The sequence below is a fragment of the Leucopleurus acutus genome, assembly GCF_964270905.1.
Source record: "Leucopleurus acutus genome assembly, chromosome: 5".
Classification (NCBI taxonomy): Eukaryota; Metazoa; Chordata; class Mammalia; order Artiodactyla; family Delphinidae; genus Leucopleurus; species Leucopleurus acutus.
This window is the reverse complement of record NC_139147.1, coordinates 74150244-74167901: the sequence shown is the minus strand read 5'-3', so window position 1 is coordinate 74167901 and position 17658 is coordinate 74150244. Positions and strand designations below refer to the sequence as shown.

Genomic DNA, 17658 nt, shown 5'->3' with positions numbered 1-17658 from the left:
ACCCCCTTCTGCCTGGGCAGGAACAGACGCCCTCAGGCGACGTACACGCAGAGGCAGGGCCAAATCCAAAGCTGAACCCCGGGAGCTGTGCGAACAAAGAAGAGAATGGGAAATCTCTCCCAGCAGCCTCAGGAGCAGCGGATTAAAGCTCCACAATCAACTTGATGTCTGTGGAATACATGAATAGACAACGAACCATCCCAAAATGGAGGCACTGGACTTTGGGAGCAGCTGTAGACTTGGGGTTTGCTTTCTGCATCTAATTTGTTTCTGGTTTTAAGTTTATCTTAGTTTAGTATTTAGAGCTCATTATCACTGGTCAATTTGTTTACTGATTTGCTTGCTCTCTTCATTTTTTTATATACATATATATATTTTTTTCCTTTTTCTCTTTTTGTGAGTGTGTATGTGTATATTTCTTTCTGTGATTTTGTCTGTATAGCTTTGATTTTACCATTTGTCCTAGGGTTCTGCCTGTCTGTTTTTGTTTGTATTTTTGTTTGTTTTGTTAATATAGTTTTTAGCACTTGCTATCATTGGTGTGTTTGTTTTTTGGTTTGGCTGTTCTCTTCTTTCTTTCTTTTTAAATTTCTTTACATTACTTTTTAATTTTTAATAATTTTTTTATTTTAACAACTTTATTTTATTTTTCTTTCTTTCTTTCTTTTTCTCCCTTTTCTTCTGAGCCATAAGGCTGACAGGGTCTTGGTGCTCCGGCTGGGTGTCAGGCCTGAGCCACTGAGGTCGGAGAGCCGAGTTCAGGACACTGGTCCACCAGAGACCTCCCGGCTCCACGTCATATCAAACGGTGAAAGCTCTCCCAGAGATCTCCCTCTCAACACTAAGACCCAGCTCCACTCAACAACCAGCAAGCTATAGTGCTGGACACCCTATGCCAAACAACTAGAAAGACAGGAACACAACCATTAGAAGAGAGGCTGCCTAAAATCATAATAACATCACAGACACCCCAGACCACACCACCGGACATGGTCTTGCCCACCAGAAAGACAAGATCCAGCCTCATTGACCAGAACACAGGCACCAGTCCCCTCCACTGGGAAGTCTACCCAAACCACTGAACCAGCCTTAGCCACTGGGAAAGACACCAAAAAAACGGGAACTTCAAATCTGCAGCCTGCGAAAAGGAGACCCCAAACACAGTAAGTTAAGCAAAATGAGAAGACAGAGAAATACGCAGCAGATGAAGGAGCAAGGTAAAAGCCCACCAGACCAAACAAATGAAGAGGAAATAGGCAGTCTACCTGAAAAAGAATTCAGAGTAATGAGAGTAAAGATGATTCAAAATCTTGGAAATAGAATGGTGAAAATACAAGCAGCATTTAACAAGGACCTAGAAAAGCTAAAGAGCAAACAAAAAATGATGAACAACATAATAAATGAAATTCTAAATTCTCTACAAGTAATCGATAGCAGAATAACTGAGGCAGAAGAACAGATAAGTGACCTGCAGGATAAAATAGTGGAAATAATTACTGCAGAGCAGAATAAAGAAAAAAGAAAGAAAAGAATTGAGGACAGTCTCAGAGACCTCTGGAACAACATTAAACACACCAACATTTGAATTATAGGGGTCCGAGAAGAAGAAGAGAAAAAAAAAGGAACTGAGAAAATACTTGAAGAGATTATAGTTGAAAACTTCCCTAATATAGGAAAGGAGATAGTCAATCAAGTCCAGGAAGTGCAGAGTCCCATACAGGATAAATCCAAGAAGAAACACAGCAAGACACGTATTAATCAAACAATCAAAAATTAAGTACAAAGAAAAAATATTAAAAGCAGCAAGGCAAAAGCAACAAATAACATACAAGGGAATCCCCATAAGGTTAACAGCTGATCTTTCAGCAGAAACTCTGCAAGCCAGAAGAGAGTGGCAGGACATATTTAAAGTGATGAAAGGGAAAAACCTACAACCAAGATTACTCTGCCCAGCAAGGATCTCACTCAGATTCAACAGAGAAATTAAAACCTTTACAGACAAGCAAAAGCTAAGAGAATTCACACCACCAAACCAGCTTTACAACAAATACTAAAGGAACTTCTCTAGGCAGGACACACAAGAGGAGGAAAAGACCTACAATAACACACCCAAAACAATTAAGAAAATGGTAATTGGAACATACATATCAATAACTACCTTAAATGTAAATGGATTAAATGCTCCAACCAAAAGACATAGACTGGCTGAATGGATACAAAAACAAGACCCATATATATGCTGTCTATAACAGACCCACTTCAGACCTAGGTACACATACAGACTGAAAGTAAGGGGATGGAAAAAGATATTCCATGTAACTGGAAATCGAAAGAGAAGTGGAGTAGCAATTCTCATATCAGAAAAACTAGACTTTAAAATAAAGACTATTACAAGAGACAAAGAAGGACACTACATATAAATCAAGGGATCGGGCTTCCCTGGTGGTGCAGTGGTTGAGAATCTGCCTGCCAATGCAGGGGACACGGGTTCGAGCCCTGGTCTGGGAAGATCCCACATGCCGCGGAGCAACTGGGCCCATGAGCCACAAATACTGAGCTTGGGCGTCTGGAGCCTCTGCCCCGCAACAAGAGAGGCCGCAACAGTGAAAGGCCCATGCACCGCGATGAAGAGTGGCCCCCGCTTGACACAACTAGAGAAAGCCCTCGCACAGGAACGAAGACCCAACACAGCCAAAAATATTAAATAAATAAATGAATAAAAGAAGCCTGGTAAGGGGAGAGGCATTTAAAAGAAAAAAAAAAAGAATCAAGGGACCAATCCAAGAAGGAGATATAACATTTGTAAATATTTATGCACCCTACATAGGAGCACCTCAATACATAAGGCAAATGCTAACAGCCATAAAAGGGGAAATCCACAGTAACACAATCATAGTAGGGGACTTTAACACCCCACTTGCACCAATGGACAGATCATCCAAACAAAATAAACAAGGAAACAAAAGCTTTAAATGACACAATAGACCAGATAGATTTAATTGGTATTTATAGAACATTCCACCCCAAAGTGGCAGTATACATTTTTTTCTCAAGTGCACACAGAACATTCTCTAGGATATATCACGTCTTGGGTCACAAATAAAGCCTCAGTAAATTTAAGAAAATTGAAATCATATCAAGCATCTTTTCTGACCACAATGCTATGAGATTAGAAATCAATTACAGGGAAAAAAACCCATAAAAAACATAAACACATGGAGGCTAAACAAAACATTACTAAATAACCTACAGATCACTGAAGAAGTCAAAGAGGAAATCAAAAAATACCTAGAGACAAATGACAATGAAAACACGATGATCCAAAACAAATAGGATGCAGGAAAAGCAGTTCTAAGAGGGAAGTTTATAGCTATACAAGCCTACGGCAAGAAACAAGAAAAATCTCAAATAAACAATCTAACATTACACCTAAAGGAACTAGAGAAAGAAGAACAAACAAAACCCAAAGTTAGCAGAAGGAAAGAAATCATAAAGATCAGAGCAGAAATAAATTACATAGAAACAAAGAAAACAATAGCAAAGATCAATAAAACTAAATCCTGGTTCTTTGAGAAGATAAATAAAATTGATAAATCATTAGCCAGACTTATCAGGAAAAGGGGGAGAGGACTCAAATCAATAAAATTAGAAATGAAAAAAGAGAAGTTACAACAGACACTGCAGAAATACAAAGGATCATGAGAGATTACTACATGCAACTATATGCCAATAAAATGGACAACCTGGAAGAAATGGACAAATTCTTAGAAAAGCACAACCCTCCAAGACTGAACCAGGAAGAAATAGAAAATATAAACAGACCAAACACAAGCACTAAAATTGAAACTGTGACTAAAAATATTCCAACAAACAGAAGTCCAGGACCAGATAGCTTCACAGGCAAATTCTGTCAAACATTTAGAGAAGAACTAACATCTATCCTTCTCAAACTCTTCCAAAATATAGCAGAGGGAGAAACACTTCCAAACTCATTCTATGAGGCCACCATCACCCTGATACCAAAACCAGACAAAGATGTCACAAAGAAAGAAAACTGCAGGCCAATATCACTGATGAACATCGATGCAAAAATCCTCAACAAAATACTAGCAAACGGAATCCAACAGCACATTAAAAGGATCATACATCATGATCAAGTGGGGTTTATCCCAGGAATGAAAGGATTCTTCAATGTATGCAAATCAATCAATGTGATAAACCATATTAACAAACTGAAGGATAAAAACTATACGATCATCTCAATAGATGCACAAAAAGCTTTTGACAAAATTCAGCACCCGTTTATGATAAAAACCCTCCAAAAAGTAGGCATAGAGGGAGCTTACCTCAACACAATAAAGGCCATATATGACAAACCCACAGCCAACATCGCTCTCAATGGTGAAAAACTGAAAGCATTTCCTCTAAGATCAGGAACAAGACAAGGTTGTCCACTCTCACCACTATTATTCAACATAGTTTTGGAAGTTTTAGCCACAGCAGTCAGAGAAGAAAAAGAAATAAAAGGAATCCAAATCAGAAAAGAAGAAGTAAAACTGTCACTGCTTGCAAATGACAAGATATTATACATAGAGAATCCTAAAGAAGCTACCACAAAATTACTAGAGCTAATCAATGAATTTGGTAAAGTAACAGGATACATAATTAATGCACAGAAATCTCTTGCAGTCCTATACACTAATGATGAAAAATCTAAAAGAGAAATTAAGGAAACACTCCCATTTACCATTGCAACAAAAAGAATAAGCTACCTAGGAATAAACCTACCTAAGGAGAAAAAAGACCTGTATGCAGAAAACTATAAGACACTGATGGAAGAAATTAAAGATGATACAAACAGATGGAGAGATATACCATGTTCTTAGGTTGGAAGAATCAACATTGTGAAAATGACTATACTACCCAAAGCAATCTACAGATTCAATACAATCCCTACCAAACTACCAACGGCATTTTTCACAGAACTAGAACAAAAAATTTCACAATTTGTATGGAAACACAAAAGACCCCGAATAGCCAAAGCAATCTTGAGAAAGAAAAATGGAGCTGGAAGAATCAGGCTCCCTAACTTCAGACTATGCTACAAAGCTACAGTAATGAAGACAGTATGGTACTGGCACAAAAACAGAAATATAGATTAATGGAACAGGATAGAGAGCCCAGAGATAAACCCATGCACATATGGTCAACTTATCTTTGACAAAGGAGTCAAGAATACACCATGGAGAAAAGACAGCCTCTTCAAAAAGTGGTGCTTGGAAAACTGGACAGCTACATGTAAAAGAATGAAATTAGAACACTCCCTAACACCACACACAAAAATAAACTCAAAATGGATTAAAGACCTAAATATAAGACCAGACACTATCAAACTCTTAGAAGAAAACATAGGCAGAACACGCTATGACATAAATCACAGCAAGATCCTTTTTAACCCACCTCCTAGAGAAATGGAAATAAAAACAAAAATAAACAAATTGGACCTAATGAAACTTAAAATCTTTTGCACAGCAATGGAAACCATAAACAAGACAAAAAGACAAGCCTCAGAATGGGAGAAAATATTTGCCAACAAAGAAACTGACAAAGGATTAATCTCCCAAATTTACAAGCAGCTCATGCAGCTCAATACCAAAAAAACAAACAACCCAATCCAAAAATGGGCAGAAGACATAAATAGACATTTCTCCAAAGAAGATATACAGATTGCCAACAAACACATGAAAGGATGCTCAAAATCACTAATCATTAGAGAAATGCAAATCAAAACTACAATGTGGTATCACCTCACACTGGTCAGAATGGTCATCCTCAAAAAGTCTACCAACAATAAATGCTGAAGACGGTGTGGAGAAAAGGGAACCCTCTTGCCTGTTGGTGGGAATGTAAATTGATACAGCCACTATGGAGAACAGTATGGAGGTTCCTTAAAACACTAAAAATAGAACTACCATACCACCCAGCAATCCCACTACGGGGCATATACACTAAGAAAACCATAATTCAAAAAGAGTCATGTACCACAATGTCCATTGCAACCTTATTTACAATACCCATGACATGGAAGCAACCTAAGTGTCCATCGACAGATGAATGGATAAAGAAGATGTGGCACATATATACAATGGAATATCACTCAGCCATAAAAAGAAACAAAACTGAGTTATTTGTAGTGAGGTGGATGGACCTAGAGGGTGTCACACAGAGTGAAGTAAGTCAGAAAGGAAAAAACAAATACCGTATGCTAACACATATATATGGAATCTAAAAAAATAAATAAAAGGTTCTAATGAACCTAGGGGCATGACAGGAATAAAGACGCCGACGTAGAGAATGGACTTGAGGACACGGGGAGGGGGAAGGGTAAGCTGGGATGAAGTGAGAGAGTGGCATGGACATATATACTCTACCAAATGTAAAATGGATAGCTAGTGGGAAGCAGCCGCATAGCACAGGGAGATCAGCTCGGTGCTTTGTGACCACTTAGAGGAGTGGGATAGGGAGGGTGGGAGGGAGACCAAGAAGAAGGAGATATGGGGATATAAGTATACGTATAGCTGATTCACTTTGTTATACAGCAGAAAGTAACACACCACTGTAAAGCAATTATACTCCAATAAAGAAGTTAAAAAAAAAAAGTGGACGGGCGCGAAGCAGGACCTTTGGGGTTGGAGGAGCAGGGCACTGCTGTTTTCCTTCATAAGCCTTTTGTTACAATCTGATTCTCTTTTTAAAAACTGTGTACCTGCACTATATTTCAGAAAACATTTTAAATGTATTTAAAAACAAATAGGATGTTTTCCAGTACACCATAAAGGATGCTGAATGCTGTCAATAATTTCGGAACAGTAATCTTGTTATCATCCCCTTACAAAACCAGCGGTGTGAAATGCACCCCAGGAGCCGCCCTCAGCAGCTCCCCGGAGGCAGCGAAACAGGACCCCCTGCCGGTCTGGGGCCGGAGGCGGCGTGGGATGCGCCGGACTCGCGTGAGGCGGCAGCTACTTAGTGCGCACTCACTCGCGGGGCCGGGCATTTCTTCTCCTCCCGGAAGACCCAGGGCAGAGGTTTGAACGGGAAGCAGGCTGCCGGGGTTAGGCCGCTTCTCTGAGGGAGAAGTAGCCAGTAGGAGGTCGGGATTCACTTCTGACGGTGCCAACAGTGGCCTCCTTCGCCGTCGCAGTTTGAGGAGACCACTTACTGCCCCGCCAGGACGGTCGTGGAGGAGCCCAGTGGACGGTGAAGAGGGGGCGAGCGCTCCTGACCTACGACAGAGACTAAGCCCTCTTGCAATCACAGCTGCAAGACCCCGAGGACCAGGAAGAGAAGAGCCTGGCCCTCTGCCGCCAATATCGACTGCCCGTGGAAAATTTCCAATGGAATTGGGAGGGTATGCTGAGTTCTCTAGGCGACAGATGAACTGAGACACCGGAAGTTAACACTGTCAATGAAGTGTCCAGTCCAGAAGCAGCGGTGCTGGATGCCTGGTACCTTGTTTGGCTTTCAGAGTTGGGTAAGGAAACAACAAATCAGATGTGCTCTAAGTCACTTGATTTAGCACCATTCCCCGATCTAAGACTGTCTCTCTCACGTGATGATGACCTTTAGAATAATACTAGACAGGCACGTGTAAACTTCTTGAAGAGATGTTAGTCACCATTACACCAAATCTTGGGTTCATTCAAAGAAGAGCCTCCTCTGTCAAAACATCGACTTGAATGTCAGAAAAAAACAATGAAAAGTGGAAGAGAGTAGAGCAATGCCCTCATAGTTGGAAACTGTGGAGGGGGATGATCAAGAAAGGACAGCAAAAGAAGTGGAGAGAATCTTGGAAATGTTGCAAAATTAGCCTTGAAACACTAAGACACTGCTCTTTTTTTTGCGGTACGCAGGCCTCTCACTGTTGTGGCCTCTCCCGTTGCAGAGCACAGGCTCCGGATGTGCAGGCTCAGCGGCCACAGCTCATGGGCCCAGCCACTCCGCGGCATGTGGGAGCTTCCTGGACCGGGGCACGAACCCGTGTCCCCTGCATCGGCAGGCGGACTCTCAACCACTGCGCCACCAGGGAAGCCCTCTTCTTTTTCTTAATGATCGATACAGAATTCTTTTTCTGTCACTGGAAAATATTTATATATCATATTTAAAAATTTTCAGTACTGGAAGGAAACTGCAAAAATTTTAAACATCAAATGCTGTGATCTCTTCTTGTTTCAGCAAAGCCTCGGTTCTTCATAAAAGGGGAATTTTATCTTAAATGGATAGTAAAATCCAAACAGAGAGAAGTGTATATTATATAATGAAACCTATTTTTAAAATATATCTGAAATTTCTCTTGATATTGTCTCTTTCTTGAGAGTTTATGAAGATGTCAGTCTTCTGTAGGAAAAAAAAAATTCACTGGCGGGCGTCCCTGGTGGCACAGTGGTTGGGAGTCCGCCTGCCGATGCAGGGGACACGGGTTCGTGCCCCAGTACGGGGGAAGATCCCACATGCCACGGAGTGGCTCGGCCTGTGAGCCATGGCTGCTGAGCCTGCGCGTCCGGAGCCTGTGCTCCGCAACGCGAGAGGCCACGGCAGTGAGAGGCCCGCGTACCGCAAAAAAAAAAAAAAAAAAAAAAAAAAATTCACTGGCATATTCATAAAAGGTTAAAAAAAAAAAAGGAAAGAAATCTGTCCTTTCATTTTACAGATGATGAAACTGTGACCAGAAAGGGAAATGACTTAACAAGGATCACGCTGAATCAGACATAGGAACTGGAGCCCAGCCAGGCTCCTTGGCCCAGTGCCCCTCCTCGCTCTGGAGGAGCTCATACCCAACTGTAACAATCAGATGTGAGTGTGGCATCAGATGACTGCTCATAAATCTCTTCATCATACTGAAGTACTGGGGGAGATAAGGGGATTGGTCCTTCAGGATCTAGAAAGGGTTTTAAGAAAACCTTAGGGATAGAGCTCTCCCTAAATCACACAGACTTCTTTCCTTGGGAGATTAAAATGGGTGAAATCCTTTTTCTTTTTTTTTTTTTTTTGAGTAGCTTATGAAGGGGGTGGGTAATCACTCTAATCACTTATTGGGGTTGTTGTCAAGGCAATTCAATCCTCTGAAGTCCCTTCCATCTGTGGGTCTGATTCTTTGGTTACCAACTGGCTTGCAGGTCATATGTGGCCAGGAATTATAGGGAGGAAGGAAACTAATCCCTCTTCAATGTCTACTTTGAGTCACGTAGTGTTATGCATTTCATATACGTTATTTAATCTTCACAACAAGCTTTCTAGATAGGTATTATTCTCAGTCTACCCCAGGAGTTCACAAAGGTTAGGTAACAAGCTCCAAGCCATGCAGATAATAGGCAGTACAACTACAACTATTATACCATCTCTCACCTCCAGATGAGTGGGCAGGAGAGGATGATTACACAGTTGGTTCCCTAGCTTCTCCCTAGTGTAGGTAACCCCCTTGCACTGCTCAGTGGGTCTTCAGGGCAAGTAACTCCCGTTATCCTCCTGGTCTGACTAACGGCTAGGGCATGAAGCTGCAGCGGAGGCCCAGGGTGGGAACGCTCCTGCTAGGAGGAAGGCATTTGGGTTGGCATCTCTTCCCAAAGGCTCCAGAGTTCCAGAGCGTTGCACAACAGGCAGGTTCTCATTGAACAATGAGGCCAAACTTTGCTGCCAAAATTGTCAGTGTAAAGGTTCACTCTGGGATTCCATTTTGAGACCAGGTTGGACAATGATAACTGGTTTGTGAAGGAAGAGGCAGGGACGATGGGATCTAAGGAGATGGTTAACATCTGGAGCTCAAGTAGTTTGTGCTGCGCAAAGTCAGCAAGATCATTTGATATCCTTCAGTGAACGGCCATTTCCATTAGGATCCAACCAATTTCTGGTGCCCCAGGGACATGAGCCAGCCTCCCGTTGGGAGGGGCGATGTGTTAAAGACAAACTCCAGGGATGTCATCCTGTCCCCAGGCCTTCTGCCTTTCCAAAGATGAGCCCTCCTCCTGCCCTGCTGTTACTAATCAAATTAAACACGTTCCCCAAGTTGGTGCTGTAACCATGACTGTACATTTCTGCTTCTTGAAAAGTTGTGGCTGCAGGGATGTAAAACTCACCAATCAGCTGTGGCCCACCTGAGGCATGTCAGTCAGCTTCCTCTCTGTATCTTGCAATAGCTACCAGTCAGCCACAGAATTAAGCAACAACTCCCAGGTTCCTTTCCAGCCTCTTCACCCACCCCCTACATCCATTCTGGCCACATCAGAGTCCTCTTTCCTTAGCTAGATTCCCCCCTTCCCTGCTTCCAATCCTCTGTGTGGTTTCATCTGCTGGAATGTTCTCCCAACCTCCCCTTGTCCCCAGTTAAAAGTTTCATCTTCCCTCAAAGTACAGCTTCAGTGATTAAGATCACAAAGCAAAACTGACTTTAGCAAACTCCATTAAAAGACAACCAGGGTCCAAAGCAGTTGGATAAATAGGGTGGCTTTAGGTTCACTTCTAGTTCAGAGATCATGCAGGGGATTGGAATCTGTGCAGAGACCTGTGGAACAACCTGCTTCCCTGAGGCACCCCCTCTTTCATGCTGCTGGGACTTGTATTACCCCTCAGGAGCAACTGGACAGCTGCAGCTGAGTCACACAGGCTGCCAGGGGCCAGCCAGAAGCAGAGCTGTGTTTCTTGGCATTTCTCCCAGGTCCCCTGGTGGCCAACTTCTGTGGCTGTGCTGGGATTCAGACGTATCTCTGTGCTCCATGGTGAGATGCTTCAGTGCACTCGATCAGGATTTATTCATTCTAGCGTTCCTCCCACCGTAGCTCCAAAATAATCCTGAGAGGGGATTTCGAGCCCCTCCCACCGTGCCTCTTACCCTTTGCATGCTTTCAGTTACCTCCTGAAGCAGACAGTTCCCTGCACCTGCAGACCCTAGCCCAGCACACACTGGGCCAGGCTGCAGCAAGTTCTGGTACCTAGAGCACTTTGCTTTGCTCACCCTTGCAATACCAGTGACCTTGCAAACACTTGGTTGATCAAACAGTCCTCTCTCAACTTCCAGCAGAAAACTCAAGTGGGTGACTGGAGGGCAGGAGCCAGGTCCCATCAGAGCCTGTAACTGTGTCCCAAACCCCCCAAACGCGGGCCCACCCCCCTCTAGGCTTAGCCAGGTCTTACGGAGTGGGGCTTTACTAAGATCCAAACATATTAGCTGTTTGTTAGATGAGCTCGTTTGTAGCAGACATTCAGAGTAGGGTTGAATCCAAAGGGAAAGGGAAAAGAGAGGCCAAAGTATTTTAGATTATATTTCAAAGCAAGATTGGTTTGTGAACTTTGAATTTTCAGAACAAACTCTGGGTGTGTCCAGGTCTGTCCACAGGGTCCAAGGTCTTAGCTCCATTCTGAGCCATGGTGCAGACCAGCCAAGCTCCGTGACAGCTCCTGGTTCCTCACTTTCATGGGTGGCCTTGGCAGAAGCTTCAATTCCTGCCATGGCTGTCTCTGCGGGTTGATCCCTGCTCAGTTCCTGACCAGACCTTGACCTTGGGCTCTGAGCTGCTGAGCTGGCTCCAGAAAGTGTTACTTATCAGAGGTCAAGTCCACTGGCTTCATAGACCACCTGTGCACCCGGGGTCTGAATATCTCCATGTTGTCTTTGTTCCCTCCAAGGTTTACGTCTTCAGGATCCCACTGTGGAGAAAAGACACAAGAGGTACCTTGGTGGAATAGGCCCTTCCCATCTCTTACAATTTCCCCAACGACAGCTCCAATCTTGGTTCTCATGGCCCAGGCACAGACAAGAACAAACAGGTAAGGACAAGTTAACCAGGTCTGTGTTTCTAGAACCTAACAGGGCAAGTATAACTTTAAATCAAGGAATTAATGGACAGCCACCCTGAACAGACCAACCCTACTTCCCCCTCCTACTCTCTGTTCCCCCGTCTTCACCAAGTCCTTCTCTAGTGAGACTCAGTCATGCTCCCTTTATCCTGATAATTCCCACCTCCCTGCCTAACTCATTCCTGGAAAAGACCAGGCAAACTCAACCCATTCTTTATGGCCCAGGTAAGTTCCTCCTCTTCTTAGAAGCCTATCCTGACACCCATTGAGCTCTCCCCAGCTTCTCTATACTGCCTGTACCACTGGTTTGCAGCTAAGCGTGGGCAGCCCTGCCCTGGGTGTCCACCTTGTCCTCTCAGGTAGATGACAGAGCTTCTTAGGAGCAGGGTACTGGTCTGCCCTTGCCCCCCCACATGGTGTTTCCTCTAAACTTGAGGTCAGCAGACTTGTCAAAAACAAACATTTAAAACCTAATCCAGAGTGGTGGTCACTGCCTGTGAATATTTCATCACTCTGACTCAGACAAGTATGGGAAATTGAAATGTGCAGGGGTTTAAAAAAAAAAGGTTAAAAGGAAAAAAAAAATAGGTGAGCACACAAGCACTGATGAAGCTGTTTGCAAAATCCTCCTATTGTTCTAAAACAACAGATAAAAGAGAGAGCTTTTCATGTGGGCCAAGAGCAAGGGCTTCATCTTTAGTGATTGCAGCCACAGAGGCAAGTAGGGGTCGGGCTCGGTCCTCTTTCTGCCACTAACTTGCTTTCTCTTCTCTGGATCTTGATTTCTCCATGTGTAGATTGGGAGGCTGAATCAGCAACTAGATAATACGATCTCTCATTTCTGAGTTTCTGTGACTGGTGATTCTGAGTCATAAGGTTGCATTTGACAGTAGCAAAAGACCCAGGAAACAACAAGCAAAGGCCACATAGGATGTGTCAGCCCGGGCCAGACAATCTTATCTGGGCAAGAAAATAGAGCCAGGCACGGACATGCACTCCAAGAAAAGTGTTCCACCAGCTACTCAAACCTGAGCAGAATCAAACAGTCCAGTCCTCAGAGGGTCAGGACAAGGTCCTCAAGGCTCCCTGAGCCACTGAAAGATAATGCCCACACCCCATTAGTTATGAAACACAAATTGTAGCTTTGTTTCCAACAGAAAGAGAGTCCCGTTCAATTCCTGATTTACTGCTCATAACTGAACTGAGTTCTACTACTTGGTCATGAAAAACAGTATCATGTTAAAAAGACCACCTCATCCCCAGTAACCTTGCAGGCCAGGGACTGAGCTGATTTCTTTGGTGCAGCTCAGCCCCTTGTACGTGTCTGGGGCTGTGTCAGGCACACGTATGCTAATTTCTCATCTACCTGTGGATGCAGACTTGGGCGGACACCTCTAAGCAAATTCCTTCCAGACGTTATCAGAGATCCCAAGTAAAAGAGCTCCCTGGCCCCTCAGCCTCTGAGACCCAGTTGCCTAGTAGTGGAAGTGGGGGCCTGTTCCATTCTCTGAGAATGGACAGTGTGCTTTTTGATGAATTCTGTTTTCAAGTGGAGACCCACGTTCTAGATCTCAGTTCTGGACCAGTCTCACCAGGAGCGCCCAGGGTGCTCATTAAAAAGAGCGATGCTGGGCTTCCCTGGTGGCGCAGTGGTTGAGAGTCCGCCTGCCGATGCAGGGGACACGGGTTCGTGCCCCGGTCCAGGAAGATCCCACATGCCGCAGAGCGGCTGGGCCCATGAGCCATGGACGCTGAGCCTGTGCTCCGCAACGGGAGAGGCCACAACAGTGAGAGGCCCTCGTACAGCACAAAAAAAAAAAAAAAAAAGACTGATGCTGGGGACCCACCCTAGACCCTATCTGTGGGTTGGGACCTAAGGCTTGGCATTTGAACAAGCTCTTAGGGTGGTTCTTAGCCGCCCTGATGTGTCAAAACCACAGCTCCAGTTCCTAAAATGTCTTCTTAAGAGTTATCCTTGCTACTCCTGACCAATTCCACTGCCGGCAAACAGAAACAGCCCACCACTCTGGTCAGGTGCACTCTTTAAAGTGGATTAAGCCTTCGAAAACAATTTAAATCTCTTCCTTCTGAATTCCCGGAATATTGTGTTTTAAAATGTCATTTTAAGTAATAAAAACATCACTGGAATCCAGGCATTCAGAGAATTTGAGCAAAAGATAATCTACTCTCTTATCAGAAAAAAAATCCTGGGAGGTGACAGGCACAGGTGGCTGTCATGAATCATGTGCTTATTTGTCACTTGGAGGCGAGGAGGGCATAGAGACAGCAGCCAGCTGCCCAACGTCTCACGATGACAACATAGGGGAACGTTGATCTCAACTCCTGCAGCCACTCCCGGCACCGCTACCATTAGTGACCTGCTGGGCTTCCTCTTGTTCAAAAACTTTTGTTCCAAGCAAGTTTCTTCCTTGGGTTATGCATCTTCTCTGAGCCCCTACTAGATGGTTTGGACAAAGCAGAAAGAACTCTGAAATGGAGAGCCTGGAAAAAACCCTCGACTTTCAGACTCTCCACTCATTTTCAAATTCTTTTTTTTCCTAGAGGAATTTGGCACGGGCCCAGCCATCCAAGGGGGGCTCACAAAAGCAGGAACTGAAATCAAGCCACAGGAAGTCCCTTGCAGAATAAAGAGAGAGCACGATTGTCCATACCTGCTCCGAGTTTAGGGCTTCCCAATAGTTCTGCTGCAGAATAAAAAGAGAGATTAAAAAAAAAGTGTTGACTAGATTTTGCCACCATCACAGAGCAGAGATCAGCGCCAGCCCCTGTCTGCTCAGTGAGCCAGGAGAAAGGCCCTCCGCTGGTCCGGAGGCAAAGGAACAACCGACTTCAGCAAGCAAAAAGGCAGCAGCTACTAGTGGCTACAACTTAGTTAAATGGTCAGTAGGATAATTGTGATAATTATGAAGGGCCACAGGTCCTTGAAAAAATTATCATCTATGCAGATTTAAAAATTACTATTAGAAATTATTATTAGGCATAATCATAAAGATTCCATCTATTAACCACATGGCTGAGATGAGTCAACACAAACCCATAAAACTAAGAAAGAGAGATGCAAATAAAACCCTCATCTTGAAACTATGGGGTATTTGCTACCAGCCAAGATTCATATTTAATCAGCCTTTACCGCACGGTTGGTTCCACCCCAAGCCTCAAATATGTCTGGCTCAGGTTCTTGAAGGGTAGTGTCGCCGTCTGCTCTCATTCGTCCAGCACCTCCTGTAGTGCCCAGGACACGTGTGTGTGTGTGTGTGTGTGTGTGTGTGTGTGTGTGTGTGTGTGTGTGTGTGTGTGTGTGTGTGTATTCATAAGCTATGAATCTGCAAATGTCTGTTATACTGATCTGCTGCCAATCTGCACAGTACACAGGATTTGGCTTTATTGTCACATTGAAACAAAGCCCCTACTGTTCAATTCTTTTAAAATTTCCATTTTGAACAACTTCTGTTTGTTTGCTTTTGTTTGGTTTCTCTGAGCTCCTTGAGGGCTGCAGTTTGACTCCACTTTGAGTCTTCAGGACCGGCAGGGCTGGCGGAATGCACTCAGCCCAGTCTGTTACGTGAATCTGTACGTGCGTGCGTGTGTGCAGCTGTGTATCTGTTAGGATTATAAAAACTTTATTGAACAGCTCTATTTGTCCACTGATAACTGCTAGCCCAGAGATGGGGCCCTGCTCTGGGGCCTGCACAAGTCCCATTCTGGGTCAGAGCTGGAGGTAGGGGTGGAGTCAGGCAGAGAGGTCTGACCCAGGCTGTGCTGGCAGAGCTGTGCCCCAAGCTCAGTGGCAGGGCACCTGGCAGACTGGAGGCGAAGGGCAGAGGTTCCACCTTGAAACTGAGGAGGGCAGGGAAGGGGCACCAGAGCTGGGTCCTTGGTCAGTGCCCCCCACAAGAATGCCCTACCCCCTGCTGGGTAGGATGAGGTGGCCACTGCAGGAGGGAGGGCAGGATATGGGGATGTGGGTGGCAGAAATGAAGTTTGAGAGTCGTCTCCCCAGTTTCTCCCTCTTCCCTCCCTCTCCCACCCACCCCTTCCAGGTCACATGCTTCCAGCCTGGTACCTATGAACTACTTCCCCCCATTCCACGGGAGGGCAGAATAGACCTAGAAAACTTGAGTCACCACTGACTTCAGCTGTACCACGCCTTTCTCTCTTGAACAACTTTTTAATTATAAGATTTTCAGTCATACACAAAAGCAAAATCTAATGAACACCTGTGGACATATCCTCTTCCATTTGCTCTAGCTCCCCCAATTTTTTACTTGCTGAAGTATTTTAAAGTAAATAATTTCATCTGTAAATACTTCAGTATGTATCTCATAGATAAGGACTTAAAAACTCCTAAGCACAGGACTTCCCTGGTGGCGCAGTGGTTGAGAGGCCGCCTGCCGATGCAGGGGAAGCGGGTTTGTGCCCCGGTCCAGGAAGATTCCACATGCCATGGAGCGGCTGGGCCTGTGAGCCATGGCCGCTGAGCCTACGCATCCGGAGCCTGTGCTCCGCGGCGGGGGTGGGGGTGGGGCCACAACAGTGAGAGGCCCGCAAAAAAAAAAAAAACTCCTAAGCACAATGCCATTAATACCTAACAAAACCGTGATAATTCCACAGCATTCATCTTTTAATGACATCCTGCTGGGGAAAACATAAACTAAAAAAAAGATTAAATGGAGAACACACAAAATTACGAAAAATGATGTTTCCACACACACTGCAAAAGACAGAAATGTTGATGACAACACAGGTGGAAAAAGTTACATAACTTCTGCAAATGTAATAGAAATAAAAAGAGAGGTGAAAGAAAATATGCTAAGAATAAGAACATTAATAGAAAAACTGGTGAAACCCAAATAAAGTCTGTACTTTAGTTAATAGTAATGTACTAATGTAAATTTCTCTGTGTTGACAAATGCAGCATGGTGGTGCAAGATGTTAACATTAGAGGGAATTGGGTGAAGGTATACAGGAACTCTCTGTCCTACCTTTGCAACTTTTCTGTAAGTCTAAAATTACTCCAAAAGAAAAAATGTATTTAAAGACAAGCAAACAAATAAAAAAGTTTAAGAGTCCTCCAACTGAATTTGAAATGAAACCTTGAAACCTCCTTTTCAAAAACTTTAGCATCACAAGCAATCTAAAATTTCAGAAGAGTACCCTCTAGTGGGAGTAGTAGCCAGGATTTCTTTTTTAAGTCACTTTCTAAACTAATGATAATGTGCCTAGGGAATACAATTAACTCAAATCTTTGTAACTGAGGTCTCTCTCCACCCCCCACAAAGAAGTAAAAATAAATAAACATTTGTGTAGTCTTCCCTGTTTCAAGAGCAAAATTTGTTCATTTTTGTATAGAAATTTTTTCAAAACCCAAAATAAAGATTGCCCAGGGCTTCCCTGGTGGTGCAGTGGTTGAGAGTCCGCCTGTCAATGCAGGGGACGCGGGTTCGTGCCCTGGTCCGGGAAGATCCCACATGCCGCGGAGCGGCTGGGCCCGTGAGCCCTGGCCACTGAGCCTGCGCGTCCGGAGCCTGTGCTCCGCAACGGGAGAGGCCACAACAGTGAGAGGCCCGCGTATCGCAAAAAAAAAAAAAAAAGATTGCCCAGAATTCTATCCCTAAAAGAGGGCCTCTATGAACAGTTATTGAATAGCCCTCTGAAATACAAACACACACACACACACACACACACCCCAAATTATGCAAATGGCTTTTCTCTCTTAAAATATAGTGAGCATTTCCACATATCCTTGAATTGTCTTTAGGATCACAATTCCATCATCTCCGTGAACCA

General features: G+C 44.0%; 1 protein-coding gene across 1 annotated transcript in view; it reads right to left on the bottom strand.

Annotated features, from left to right (window-relative positions):
* Positions 1 to 11589: 11589 nt before the first annotated feature.
* Positions 11590 to 17658, bottom strand: part of TMEM44 (transmembrane protein 44) — a gene marked incomplete at both ends in the record, with an annotated part of 34604 nt that continues 28535 nt past the window's right edge. The window contains 2 exons of the mRNA XM_082839092.1: positions 11590 to 11700; positions 14523 to 14555. Coding sequence (XP_082695218.1) covers positions 11590 to 11700; positions 14523 to 14555 — 144 coding nt within the window. The remainder of the gene's footprint in view (positions 11701 to 14522; positions 14556 to 17658) is intronic.